This window comes from Chlamydotis macqueenii, chromosome 4 (assembly GCF_036417535.1).
Source record: "Chlamydotis macqueenii isolate bChlMac1 chromosome 4, bChlMac1.mat, whole genome shotgun sequence".
Taxonomy (NCBI): domain Eukaryota; kingdom Metazoa; phylum Chordata; class Aves; order Otidiformes; family Otididae; genus Chlamydotis; species Chlamydotis macqueenii.
Genome location: NC_141559.1, coordinates 83,076,387 through 83,090,678, shown reverse-complemented (window position 1 = coordinate 83,090,678; position 14,292 = coordinate 83,076,387). Strand labels below are relative to the sequence as shown.

General features: G+C 52.2%; 1 protein-coding gene across 4 annotated transcripts in view; it reads right to left on the bottom strand.

Annotated features, from left to right (window-relative positions):
• EXOC6B (exocyst complex component 6B) overlaps positions 1 to 14,292 on the bottom strand; it is a 274,450-nt gene that overhangs the window by 215,815 nt on the left and 44,343 nt on the right. For all 4 annotated transcript variants that reach the window (XM_086747734.1, XM_086747730.1, XM_086747733.1 and 1 more), the window contains exons 3-6: positions 12,491 to 12,538; positions 10,309 to 10,399; positions 10,162 to 10,207; positions 7,680 to 7,884 (exon numbers count right to left, since the gene is read on the bottom strand). In XM_086747734.1, coding sequence (XP_086603860.1) covers positions 7,680 to 7,884; positions 10,162 to 10,207; positions 10,309 to 10,399; positions 12,491 to 12,538 — 390 coding nt within the window. The remainder of the gene's footprint in view (positions 1 to 7,679; positions 7,885 to 10,161; positions 10,208 to 10,308; positions 10,400 to 12,490; positions 12,539 to 14,292) is intronic.

Sequence of the window (14,292 nt, the reverse complement as noted above, 5' to 3'; positions counted from 1 at the left end):
ATCCTAAAATAAGCTGTCAATGAAAAAATTAAAAAAATATTACAAGTGACAGCGAAGCAATCAAGAATCCCTTTTAGGATGTCATTTCTTCTCTGGAGTTGGAAGCCAGTCTGGTGGTGGGATCCGATTTCCGGAGAGCACGGCAACCACACGCAGTACTTCCACCATCCTCCTCTGAGATCACAGAATCCCAGACTGGTTTGGGTGGGAAAGGGACCTTCAAAGCCCACCCAGCCCAACCCCCTGCAAGGAGCAGGGACATCTCCAACCAGATCAGGTTGCTCAGAGCCCCGGCCAACCTGGCCTGGAATGTTTCCAGGGATGGGGCATCCACCGCCTCTCTGGGCAGCCTGGGCCAGCGTTCACCCAGAGATGAGCCAGCACAAGCGACAAACACTTGTAGCGGTTACATATTTCAATTTTTCCTGTTGCCGGGACGAGGAGTCACTGCCGTTCCTCCATCTCCGTCCTGGTAGCGAGGAAGAGGACGGGTGCGAACACACTACAAGCTGCTGCCAACGAACACTTTTACCAAGGCACCTGAAGGCATCTCAGAGCTGGCGCAGGTCTAACAGCGACACCTCTCTCCGACAGCCACAGGACGCGAACCATTCCCCCGCCGTCCCACCGCATCCCCTTCCGTCACCGCTGCGCCCAGCCTGGCTGCGGGCCTCCTCCCCAGCGCCTGCAAGCCGAGACCGGAGCTGGCCACCAGACTTCCAATCCAAACAGCCCCAGAAGACGCATTTCCTTTCATAATACTTTAATACAACGAGCAGACAGGCAGCAGGCTCAGGGATTAAGAAGGTCTCGCTACTGAATTTTACTGGAAAATACGTTTCCGCTTTACAAACCTGCCCAGGAGTGGAAAGCACCATCCCCTTACCCCCACTCGCCACCGCAGACCCCGCCGCCAGCCCAACCTCTGCCAAAAGCTCCCCTGCCTGCCTCCGAGACTACAACATCTCCTTGCTTTTAATAAACAACATGATTTTTACTCCTTGTGCCTTCCGAAGTCCTGGGGCACGTTGACAAAACTCGGCCCCCGCGGAGCAAGCGGACGCAGGGATCTCCGGCAGGCGAGGCCTAAGCCCAGGCGCGGCACCGGCGCGTCCAGCCCACGCGGCGGGGGAGATGACGTCCGGCGCGGGGCTCCCGCCACCTTTGGAGAGCGTCGGCCGCTGCCAGCCTGCAGAAGGACGTTCCCTGCGCAGCGCGTCCGGAGAACGGCAGGGAAATCTGATTTACTCTAAAATACGGGTACAAAGCAAAAACGATTTCCATACGCGCTGCAGCAGATCACATAAAGTTTAAAGACAAGGATGAGGATAATTAAGAACGTTACATGAACTGCATTTTTAAGTGTTTTTCCGGGCCATGGAAAGGCCACCGGGCAGGGTCTGGAGACCGGGAAGACGTCCCTCTGTCCCCTGCCACGTGGCTTGGGGCGGCGGGCGCGTGTTTGCACTAAACGTGAAGCACAGGGAGGGGACAGGAGTTCCCAGTAACAGTGCGATCACCGCGTGCCACGTGCCCCTTCGCCCACCTCGATTCCGCAAAGTCCTAACACATCCCCGCGTTTCTCCCGTGCTTCTGGGGCATGCGCCACCAGCCAGAAGCTACGGCATATCTGTCCGCTGCGATGTTTTACGCCGCTACTTCGTCGTCAGGGGAAGAACTCCTCACATTCCTCCCCTGCTCCAGCGTGGGGTCCCTCCCACGGGCCACAGTCCTTCGTGGAACTGCTCCGGCGTGGGTCATCTCTTCCACGGGTGCAGTCCCTCCAGAACGGCTGTCCCAGCGGGCCCTCCACGGGCCACAGCCTCCTTCAGGCCTCCACCTGCTCCAGCGTGGGGTCCTCCACGGGCTGCAGGTGGATCTCTGCCCCTCCGTGGACCTCCATGGGCTGCAGGGGGACAACCTGCTCCACCATGGTCGTCACCACAGGCTGCAGGGGAATCTTGGCCAGGAGCCGCGTTACTCCTCCCCCTCCTCCTTCACTGACCTTGGCGTCTGCAGCCGTTCCTCACAACAGGCTGGCAGACGCCTCTCAGGATCCTTTTTACATCTTATTCACTTCTCATCTCCTCTCCACTTCTTGCAGCCAGGCCGGGCCGAGTTGGGCCCAGTCGGCCGCCCGGCAGGAGGCCAGAGGGTGAGGCCGGTGAGGCCTGCAAGGCCCACAAAGCTTGCGCCTCCCCCTCTCTGCCCCCCGCTCAGCTGCTTCACATCTTTTCCTTTTTTTTTTTTTTTCTCTCTCCTGTTTTCCCTTCTTAAATACGTTATCACAGAGGTGTTATCACGGGACATTCTGCTACCAATCGGCTCGGCCTTGGCCAGCAGCAGGTCCGCCCTAGGCCCGGCCGAGTCCACTGAACAAAGGGAAGCGACTTCTAGCAGTTTCCTACAGAAGCTGCCACCTTAGGCCCCCCCTCACCAAACAAAACCAGAACACCTCCATGGCCAGGAACCACAGACCCGCTAACGCCTCCATTGCCCGTGTAATCCCATCACGACCATCAACCTTTTTGGAGAAACCCTGAAAAAGGTCAACAGGACAAACTCCACAGAGAGGGGCAGAGGCGCAACGCCAGCTCTGCGGGCAGGACGACAGTTGCTGTTGCAAAACACCATCCCGGGATCCAAAAAACCAAGGGAAGTGCTCGAAACCACACCGGCAGCCAAGCCAAGGAAACAGGCTCCACGCGCCGGTGAGGTGAGCGGAGACAGATTTTTCCATGGCCACCACGCAGAGAAGCGTGGAACATAAGCCAGGTTTAAAAAATGGACGCTTCCAATTTAATCTTCAGAAAAGTTGCTTGGTAGCAATTTTACTACAATACCAACATATCCAAAATTGCTTTTAACAGTATTAAAGTGATGAGCTCAGGACTCACCACCAACGCAAAGCAAAAACGCAACTTGAGATCCAGTCACAGGTGCAAAAGAAACCAGCGGCACCGAGCAAACCACGCACAGAAACTGCGTCCCCAAAGCAATCATCCCAAATCCAGGCAAGCCAAGGTCAGAACCAGGTTTAAATCCAGACATAGCTAAAATATCGCAGCACGCAGCCGGGTGCTGCACAGCTGTGGCACAGCCCCACCATCACGTGGCACAGCATCCCAGTGGGCACACGGATGCCCATTAGCGACTGTCAGCTCCAGTCCAAGCAACTGGGGGGGAGAAATAAAATAAATTAAAGTAAAATAAATAAAATAAGTCTCCTCCTCCTTTTCCCATCCACAATATTTTTTTTTCCTTCTAAGGCCAGCTGCATTTCAATCCTGAAAACTTTTAGACTGGAGAAGCGTCCCGGTCTTTGTCCGGGCCATCTGTGGGCATGAGAGGCCGCGCGGAACAGGAGAAGGGATGCGCAGGATGTTACGCTCTGACTGCCGTCCGCAAGCGGCTCCCGGTCAGCGCGTGTAGCGAGGGAAGCCATCCAAGCTCTCAATCTAATCACTGATTTTAGAGACGCGGCTGTCTGGCGTGGAGCTGCTGTTAATCCCCGCTCCGAAGCGTTTCGTCCTCTCCAGCTGACGGTCAGAGCTGCATTCCCACCAAAATCAGATCGGTGTTTTCGTTGTGCGCATCACTGTCCAGCGTTTTGCCGCGTTTTCCCAGCGTACAGCCGCGCTCACCTCACCAAGTTGCTATTTTCTGCCGCTGTGGGGAAATACGCTCCCACAAACCTCACATTATATGGCTCAGAAACGACACAGGCACCAATATCTGTTGGAAAGAAGAGTAAACATCACCTCAAAAAATAAAAAAAGTGAAACACCAACCCATTCAAAAACCGTCCTAGGTGACCACCTATGAAGCACCAGCTCTGATGACGCACCCAAGTGATGCAAAAAAAAAAAAAAAAAAAAAAAAAAAAAAAAAAGCTGGTTTGCCTCCATCTGTGTGAACGGCACGCTGAGCATTTTGGCCGTCCTGACAAACCTGATCCCATCACGGCTTCTGGGTGGGTTATTCTTGGCCCCCCGCGTCGCGCTGACCCTGGACGCTTCACGTGCGGCACCGTCCTGAGTGACCCCCTCCGCACGCCGCGCGTACTCCAGACGCCAAGTGAGACAACGAAACCACGTACCGGGTAGCAGCAAGTGTAAATAAGATGTAATTCATTCCTGGCGAGCCCAGAACTCAGATCTTTGTGAAAAAAACCACCCCAAGAAAAACACCACGCACACGCAGGTTCACCGGGCCGGAGTCCAAAAGGAGCTCAAACGCACAGAGCTGCTTCCATCCGCTCCAGCGCCGCGTAATTAAGAACAATATTTGGAACCCAGCAAATTCCCCCGGAACCGTAGGTAATAAAATTCAGATTTAAAAAAAAAAAAAAAAAAAAACCACAAGGAAAGCAGGCAATGAGCGCTCATCATCTGCACAGCTCCCTCCGCTTCCCGCGTACGGCCGACCCCGCGATGGTCTCACTCCACTGCGCCCCACCACGGGCTTCCTCTCCAAGAGAGGGGCCGGCGCGCTCCCCGCGTCCTTGACCGGCGGCCAGGAGCGCAGCGCCGGCTCCGCGCGCTCCAAGACAGATCCTTCTGATTATCACAAAACGAAACGTTCAGCTCTTGTCAGCGTCGGCCTCAGATCTGTAACGTTACAGAAACGCAATTTCCTCTCCCCGTTGTATCGAGCCCTCTTCCATTCCCGCTGGTGAAATCAAACCATTTTGAAAGAATTTATATGATGCTAATTCAAACCGAATGTAGTTAGCTGCCAATCCCAGCTCCCCGGCTCTCCCCGGCCTCCTGCCAGCTCCGTTGCGATCCGGAGCGGCTATCAATCACGGCCGACGGACCGAACGAGGAGGCCCGGCGACGCGAGAAGCGATGCCGGTAATTCCGGCAGCGGAAACCCTGCCCTTCGCTGTTGGCAAAACGACGTCGAGTGACCCCACGCGACGGGAGGCTCCGAAAGCTTTGGCTCCTCGTCGCTTTTTTAGCAGCGAGGCAGCCCGTGATGCTCTTTGCAGGAGTAAACCCAGCGCGTTGCTCAAATTCCAGCATCGCTTCCAACTCGGCTTTTGCAAGCAGAAGCGGCGAGCTGACCTTCCTGAAGCCGCTGTGCGGGAATGGTACGCGGTTCCTGACGGAAAGCCAGCGAGTCCATCCTCGTAGATGACTCTGTTCCCACAAAGGGTGAAGGAACCTCTTCTAGTCTGCACCGTGCTCTCATAAAACAGCAGAAAACTGGGATTTGGAGGACACTCAAGATGTAGACTTCACTGCCGGCAACAAAAAACTCCTAAACGTGACGCTCTCAGTGCCTCCCTGTTGATGCTCCCTTGGAACAGCCCAATTAACCTCTACGTAGAAGGGGAAAAAAAAAAAAAAAAAATCTCTTTCACTTGAGTATTCTTCTGGTGGATACGTTCAAACACCAAAGCTCTGATGCAGTCGTAACAGATGCCAGCAAGATCAAGAGGCAAAAGGAAAATTTGCCACAACCCAGCCCTCGATTTAGAAATCTTCCAGTCCAAAACGGCTGGAACCGAGCAGAAGGTGGTGGACGACGACGAATTTCTGCAAGTAAGGCAAAAAAATACTGAAAGAAAGAACGGAGTGCTTGGCTCAGGTCAGAGCAGGGACCACAGCGCTGGTTGAGGGGTGATGTAGAGCTGAAGAACAAATAACAAACTTAAGGGAAGCTCAAAACATCAGCAGTTGAAATAAACACCGAGGGACAAAAGGCGAAGAGTAGAGAAAGTGCAATGTCTAACGAACAGAGAGGAAAAAGAAACGAGAGTTGTCGTGGGAAGACAGAAAACACTCTCGGGAGGTTTCACTCCAACGCATGGCTGCTTGCTGGCTCAGACCAAGAGCTGAGATAATCCAGCAGTGCAACATCAAACCCCAAAATCCACCAAGGGCAGACAACAAGAAGGCAAGCAAATCCAGTTCTTCCCCCCAGATCTTCTCAGTCTTGGCAGCTCAGGCACTTCCTGAGCCCAAACCAGTCTGCTCAACTGGGAACCCACCAGGAACTCGCTAAAACGCCTTCCCTGAAGCCACGGAAAACTGGGCACCAGGAGCTCCACAGGCCTATCACAGAATCCCAGACTGGTTCGGGTGGGAAGGGACCTTCAAAGCCCACCCAGTCCAACCCCCCTGCCAGGAGCAGGGACATCTCCAACCAGATCAGGTTGCTCAGAGCCCCGGCCAACCTGGAAACATTCCCATCCCTTGGAATGTTTCCAGGGATGGGGCACCCACCACGTCTATCACCCACAGAACAAAGAACCGACACTTTCCCCCTTGTATTTCAAGGCCGGTTCCTGCTGGTTTCGTTTGTCTGAGCCCCAGTTCGTGCATGTGGTGTTCGCTCTCCCCAGGAACCAACGGGAGAGGAGGGCGAGACAAAGACACCTCCAGTCAGAGGACGGCAAAGGGAGTTATTTGAAATGATGGGGAATTGCTCAAAATCCTGCCCGAGCAGCCAAGGACCTCTCCCCACCCAAAGCCACCAGCCACAGCGACGGAGGTTAATAAAGAGGTTTAATTACCCCTCCCAGCGTCACCACAACAGAACTGGGAACTGCAAGAAGAGGACGCAACATCTGCACCCCCTTCTGTCTCTGTAATTGATAAATATCCAGATGTCCAGGTCCCGGAGCGCTCTCTGCAGATTCAGAGGACTTGGATTCAGCGCAACACCTAACAAACGTTCGCTGAGCTCTCAGACGGCACGGCATCTCTCCACAGCTCTGTTTCGCAACGTAACGCTTACTTTGTTTTCCCAAAATACTCAGAAGAGGTTGAGAAGACAGTGAGGCGGTGGATACACCGTAAATTATATCAATTAATAGATCAATAGACCATTCCAGGGAAAGGCTGGTGTTTATAAGACAGAAAACTCAACTTGCCTGCACCTCTAACCACAAACTTAACAGCACAATTTTATCATCTCGTGAGAACCTACAGCAAGAGTCCTTCTGTAAACCAGCACGTCCCACCCATCAACCACTGTCAGAGGACGCAGTTTACCGCTCATGAGCGCGAACATTTCATTTCCAGTGGATCTGAATTTCAAAGTATCAAAGCTCTTTTTCAGAGCCACCGTGAGCAATGCTCCCGTGCTGCAGTAAGAAAACTGTACTGAAATTCAGAACTAGAATATTCAAGAGGAGCGGGAAAAGGTAATTCCCTTCTAACACACGCACGAGACGTTAAATTAACCCAGTTCATCTCTTACAGACTGCCAGGCAAACGCAAGCAAGCCACAAGGAAAGGTTACCCAGTATTTGAAAATCAGTTTAAGATGCAAAAGAAATGAAGTTGCAGCCAGTGCGTGAACCTCTATCGCTTTACTCTGAACCTGAGAAATCACTGCTGGCATCTTCAGGACTCCCAGTTGCCACCAGACACAGCAGCAGCAATGACTGCACCTCCCAGGCTCCGGGCTACCAAGAGCCAACGGCAAAACACAGGCAGGAGAAGACGATGACAAAACTGGTCTCTCACCTTTCAACAGTACAAAAATCAGAAGATAACCCCTGGCAGCAACCACAGAAAGAGGAGTCGTTGCTTCACCTAGTGACAGAATTCCTTCAATATTTGAAACTAAGTTGACTGCCTTGGGATTGGAAGAGTAGAACTCTGTTTAATACAACCGTGAACCATCCTCCTCTACCCAAAAAGCCTTGGACACACAGGTCCTACCTGTTTCATTGCCGTTTCTCCGATCTTGTCAGAGTGCTTACGGATACTCTCCAGGAAATCCTTGAGGTCCGACATGGAAACGTCTTTGATCTCTTCGCGCAGCTTTGGAATGTTATCCACCATGATCTTGCAGAAGCGGTAGTGGCTCACTTGGGGCAGGTACGTGTGCTCGAGGTGCTCCAGGGTCTTCAGCGCAGGGTAGTGTCTGGGGAAAGCAAGCAAGGGAGATGCGGAAAGAAGAACGGCTATTTCCATCCCACCTCCCCCCTGAAATGTGCGTTCACTGTAAATCGTTCAATATATCCAAGAATCTCAGCTCTGCTCAAAGGAATATAGAGCTCAGCGTCCATCCTTGGCAGCTCTCAGCCACAGTAAAGCCACGTGGGCACCGTTTCCCAGAGCGAAGGAAAGGTTGGCAATGACATCTAGTATTGTTAGCTTACGTGAGGAAAAACCTCAGCACACGAATCACAGACTGGTTTGGGTGGGAAGGGACCTTCAAAGCCCAGCCAGCCCAACCCCCCTGCCAGGAGCAGGGACATCTCCAACCACATCAGGTTGCTCAGAGCCCCGGCCAACCTGGCCTGGAATGTTTCCAGGGATGGGGCATCCACCGCCTCTCTGGGCAGCCTGGGACAGTGCTCCACCACCCTCAGCGTAAAAAATGTATTCCTAATATCCAGTCTCAATCTCGCTCCCTCTATTTTAAAACCATTCCCCCTTGTTCTGTCACACCAGGCCCTGCTGAAGAGTCTCTCCCCATCTTTCCTGCAGCCCGCTTTGGGCACTGGGAGCCGCTCTCAGCTCTCCCCGGAGCCTCCTCTTCTCCATCACTTTCCAGCAAGCACCACATGTATCCCAGCTCCTTCTGCCCTTTCCTGAAACTCTGGACAACAGGAGATGAAGCGTTCCTCTCCAGCTTTTCTCTCTACCAGTTGCGCGGTCGCTCCCTCTGGGTTTGCACCATGGGTTCCCCAGCTCCAGCTCCAGTCAGCAGCCACAGATTCTGCACTTGGTTTATAAACACCACATAATTTATTTTGTCTGCATTGGGAGACTTGAGTTTATTCACCCTGAATGCAAAACCTATCGCTTCTCTAAGACCGTGAACTCCAAACCCAAGACTCACGTGAGTAACCACCCCCCTTTGCTGGCTATCGTGAAATTATACCCAAGCGAGGCCGGGCGCAGACACAAAAATATCGAATGTGTTGTGCTGTGTTTGGTGAATGAAGCCATCAAACGCAGACAAAGAAAGAAGGAGGGGAAAAGAAAAGGCAAGGGTTCAGATTTGCCTTAAATGTGGCTTTCAGCTTCTATTTGTTTCAAAGTCAACCAATCCAAAGCGGAGGGGGGAGGAAAAAGATGCAATTCTTGGAAGCAGAGCCTGGAAACGCTATCCAGAGCGAGGGAAGCGAGCGGCATGGGGGTTCCCCTCAGAAGTTCACAGCGCTGTGATCCGCTCCAGCTCCCCACCCCACATCTGTCAGCGAGTAAGCCCCTTGCTGTTCCTCTAAACAGACCAAAAACCGTTGGACAAACCATGCGCCACCCTGCTCGGCGCAGAGGAAAGGAAGAGCACATACTTCCAGCTAAACGAGCTCCCCTCCGGCCAGCCCACCTTCCAGGAGCAATGTGCATCTGTTCACCCAAAGCTCCCGGGTCCAGGGACCACAGAGATGGGCCGAGGCGGGCGCGGAAGCGTAAAAATACGCCCACCCAATTAGTTATCGCCTCGTTGGAAACATCTGCTCTGCTCCGTGTCGTTTCTGTGATGGATGGCAGGCAGGAAGCAGGCACCGGATCCGGCGGCTCTCCCCGCGCGGCATTCAGCTGGGGCCGGCCGCGTTCCCAGCCGGCCTCCTTCCAGCAGCTGCTCTTCGCCCAGTTTGCCACCTCCAGGGCCTCCGAAGTCCCACGGTGCTTAAACAAACCGTCCCCCAGGACACCAGCCACGCAAATACCCCCGACCCTGGGTTCACCCTTCAGCACCGCCACCGTGCCGGGTGGGAAACCCCTAGACTTGCAGCTCACAAAGTCCTGCACAATTATTTCTACCGCAAAATAAGCCACGTGCCTTCTCTCCAGCTTCTACCACCCTGCACATTTCTCAGGTGTTTGGCTTCTGTTCACGTTCATAGGATTTTCTCAGGATTACGACGTTCACAGAACGAAATGTAGTTTACAACGTGTAAGTACTGAGTCAGGCACTGACTGCAGGCGTCGCAGCAGCGAGCTTCCACGAAAGCAAAGTGAACACCCACCTTAATTAAAAAGCCAAACACAAAACACAAGCAGAGCCCGCGGCAATCCCGCTTCTAGGCTGTACCAGACCGTGAAGATGCCGGCCAGAAATCAGATAAGCTAACTTGGAAAGGCTGATGTAAAACTCCTAAGTTTTGAGAACCTCTTTAATTTTTCTGGCAGCAAACGAGCGCTTTTCAACTCTTCCAAGAGAAATACCAGTCTGTACAAAATTTACCTTTTCGATTTCATTTGCTCTCGCAGTTTGCTGTACATCTCCAGGACTGGAAAGAGAAGGAAAACACACAAGTGTTGAGCCACAGGCAAAGAGATGCCAATTAAAATAAACAGCTGTGGAAATAAAGAGCAATTCCAGGTTCCTCACCGGGAAGACACAGCGTTAGCTTGTCAACCGTCGCCGAAATATTCCTCTGTTGCAGTCGGCATTGCTTCAGCTCTTCCATCGCTATGATCAGCTTTGGAGAGGGGAGAAAAAACAAAAAGTTTCACTAAGAACAGCGATAACCCGAGAGCTCGCCGCGCGCTGCGGAGCGGTGCTGCGACGGGGAGGACGGGCAGCTCCGGGTGCTCTAACCCAGCAGCGGAGGCCTTCCCCTAATTTCAAGTAAGCAAGCAGCAAAACCAAAGCCATCGAAATACCAGCTTTGCAGCACGTCCTGTGAATTCCAAAAATGATTTCCCCTTCCCATTTTATTCATCTCTTCCCCGCTCCCCCTCCAAGGCGCTCTTTTCTAGTCCTTCCCAAAGGCAGGATGTGGCCGCGCGCTCCCGGGAGACTCTCACCATCACAAACTCACACGGATTTTTAAATGCTCAGCCTCCAAGAGAAACCTGCGCATCTGGACATGGGCAAAACGAGGACTGGCCATCACATACCAAAAAAAAAAAAACAAAACCCACCAACTCTTTCATTTAATTCTTTCAAGGGGAAGGTCACGGATTTGTCCTCCAGAGTACCAACTCATCTCCACAGCACCACAGCGAGTTTGCAAAGTCCTTGTGAAACCAGCCCCAGGCTCTTCTCCTCCTGGGGAGGATCCTCCGGTCAAGGTAACGCAGACGTATGTTTATTTGATTCAGGAGAAAAGCTGCATCACCTCCTCCCCGAAGGGCGTTCCTGTCTTTAACCTTTCTCAGAGTAACTAGCCTGACGCAGCGCAACACGGGGAATTTCTCATTTGTTTTTCAAACGCAATGCAGCTGACTGAAGTAGCAATGCCTGCATGTCCGGCTGTCTGGGAGGGCGGTTAGCAAGGAAAATAGAAAAGCTGCAAAGAGCAGATTTATACGGAATACGCAGAGCAATGCGAGAAGGATCGTCCCTCGGAGTTCTCGCACATCTCCATCTCAGGCACTTGAAAAACCTCAAGCATCGGTGCCTTCACACATACTCAGCTCTGAAGACCCCTGGTCTGTTAATATTCCCTTATGATGAAGGGGCGGAAGAAAGAACATTGTCAGAGGCACATGGCACCCAAGACACGCTCAGTCCCTTCCTCTTCTCCGTGCCTTGACACCTCTACCCATGCCACTCAAAAACCACCCTGCCTTTAATCGCTGCTGTGCTGCACTGAAGGGGGAACCAGACTCTCCAGCTCATATTCACAGAATCCCAGACTGGTTTGGGTGGGAAGGGCCCGTTAAAGCCCACCCAGTCCAACCCCCTGCCAGGAGCAGGGACATCTCCAACCAGATCAGGTTGCTCACAGCCCCGGCCAACCTGGCCTGGAATGTTTCCAGGGATGGGGCATCCACCGCCTCTCTGGGCAACTTGTTCAGTGTCTCACCACCCTCATAGCAAAAAAATTTCTTCCTTACATCCAACTTAAACCTACCCTCTTTCAATTTAAAACCATTGCTCTTTGTCCCATCACACCAGGCCCTGCTGAAGTGTCTCTCCCCACCTTCCCTGCAGCCCCCTTTGGGCACTGGGAGCCGCTCTCAGGTCTCCCCGGAGCCTCCTCTTCTCCAGGCTGAACAGCCCCAGCTCTCTCAGCCTGGCCTCACAGCAGAGGTGCTCCAGCCCTCTCAGCATCTGCGTGGCCTCCTCTGGACCTTCTCCAACAGCTCCACGTCCTTCTGATGCTGGGGTCTCCAGAACTGGACTGGTGTCTCACACCAGAGCGGAGCAGAGGGGCAGAACCCCCTCCCTGGCCCCGCTGCCCACGCTGCTGGGGGTGCAGCATTGCTGTGAACGATCCCATTCACACCACGCAGCGCCGCAGCAGCAAGCCCACAACTCGGCTATTGCTGCTTCAAGTCCCTCCTGCTTCCCAGGCTTTGCCTTCTGCAAAATCACTTCCCAGAAAAATCGCTTCCCAGCACTCTCACACAACTCATCTTTCACGCAGAAAAGCAAAATACAGGAAAGAGAATGAATGCCCGCTTTAATACCAACGCCACGTACGCTACCAGCTAATGCTGAGCAGTTATTGACGCTGGGTGCAGTTTGCCACTAGCAAGCACAGCCAAATAATGGAAAAGTAAGAAAAAAAAAAAAAAAAAAAAAAAAAGAAAAAGAAAGAATGACTGAATGCATCACTCACTTCTTTTCCTTCATTCTGTAGCTTCCGGTTGGTGTCCGTCACTTGATTCTGCAGGGATATTGGGGAAAAAAAAGAAAAAAAAGAAAAAAAAAAGACAAAGCACATCACACGTAAATCAGGACAGTGTTTTTCCCCCAAGAAATAAATTGTACATAAACATCATTGTTTTTCACGCATTCTTCTCTCGGGTGGTGTAAAACACTTTATCAGCTGATTTAACAGCCACCAGCACCCCGGCGCACGGGACTACAGCCCCACAGCAAACACCAAGGGTTTCGGTGCCAGAATACCAAGCAAATACCACCGAAGGATTTTCTTCCCTGCCACCAGAGAAAAGAAAAAGGCAGCAGGAGCTACACTTGCACGGCAGCCTCAGAAAGCCGCAGTCTTACCGGACCAGATTTTGTAGCAGCTGCTCACCTGGGTTCTCACCTCCACGCCGTTTTACGCGAGCGGCAGAGGTAGGACACAGACCTCACGAGCGGGATTTCCCCTCTCCAGCACCAGATGAATTACGTTAGGGTTTAACCCCTTAACATCACAGCTAGGGAAGAACTCGTTAACGTGAGCTTTACCTATAAAGTTCAAATATTTTATTTTAGATCTTCAGGTGCATCTCTGACTGGATCCCTCCTCCTGGCTGGTACAAAAAGGTATTTTTATATACATGGTGCACAGCTAGTAAAAAAAAAAAAAAAAAAAAAAAGGTGTTTTCTTTACTAAACCATCTTTCTGTATTATTCTAGGAAGCTGGGGCTCAGAGTTCAAAAACTTCCCACTTTGCAAACTTGCAGGTTCCCTGGACCAGCGCGACGACAGCGGTTCGGCCCTTCGCGGCTCGAGGCACCAGCGTGACCCAGTAAAACACCCAGGAGGACAAAGCTGAGCTTTAGAGGCGTTCGGATGGAAAATGAGCAGCTCACACGTTATTCAGACAACAAGCAGAGAGACGACTTCAGGAACTCTCCTGGATCCTCAGGCAGGTTCAGGCAGGAGGTTTGTAGACAGAGACACCATCTTCCCCAGACCAGCTGGAACAGCTCAGAAAAATCACGCGCAGACTTTCAAATAAACACGCCCAGCCTGGGTCTCCAGCAAGAGCAGCCAATTATAAAGGTAACACCAGCAGAGAAGGACTGCTCAGCGTTTCAGGTGCCTCGCGTCCGTCTGAGACTACCACGCCATAAAACTCTTTTTTTTTTTTTTTTTCTCCACAGAATATTCTTTTCACAGCTACTGAAGTTGTAAATCTTCACCTCCAAGCCCGTCTCGGTAGGATGTCTCAGAGGTTTTCGCTTTCCTCAGGCTCGCTGCACAGCAGAAGCTGCTGCTGGATCTCAGCCGGCATCGTCAAATTTTATGAAGTAGTTTGTGTTTTTTTTTTCCAAGAGCTCTGTTCATTCTACAGGCAAAATCAGGAACAGAGCCTGGACAACAGCGTGAGCTGCGTCACAGAGCTCTCAAAGTACATCTGGGAGCAGAAGACTACACAAACCTGGACACTTCTCACCGGTTGCAGAAAGAAGCCGAGCTTTGAATGAATTTCTCAGCAGGGAATGCAGGCCATTTGACGCTCTCCATCGTCCCAGAGAACGTGCATCGCGCACGGAGCAGCAAGAGCGGAGCAAAGCAGGACAAGCTTCTGGGTGCCTTCAGAAGGTAACGGCCATCTCTTTCCTCCCTGAGCGCACCACGAGGCAACCAGTTCAGCCAGGAGGGGAGTTTGGTATTAATACACACAAAATCCAGTCAGGATTCGATTTGTTTCTCGCTGATACTGAAAGATACTGGGCAACAACGAT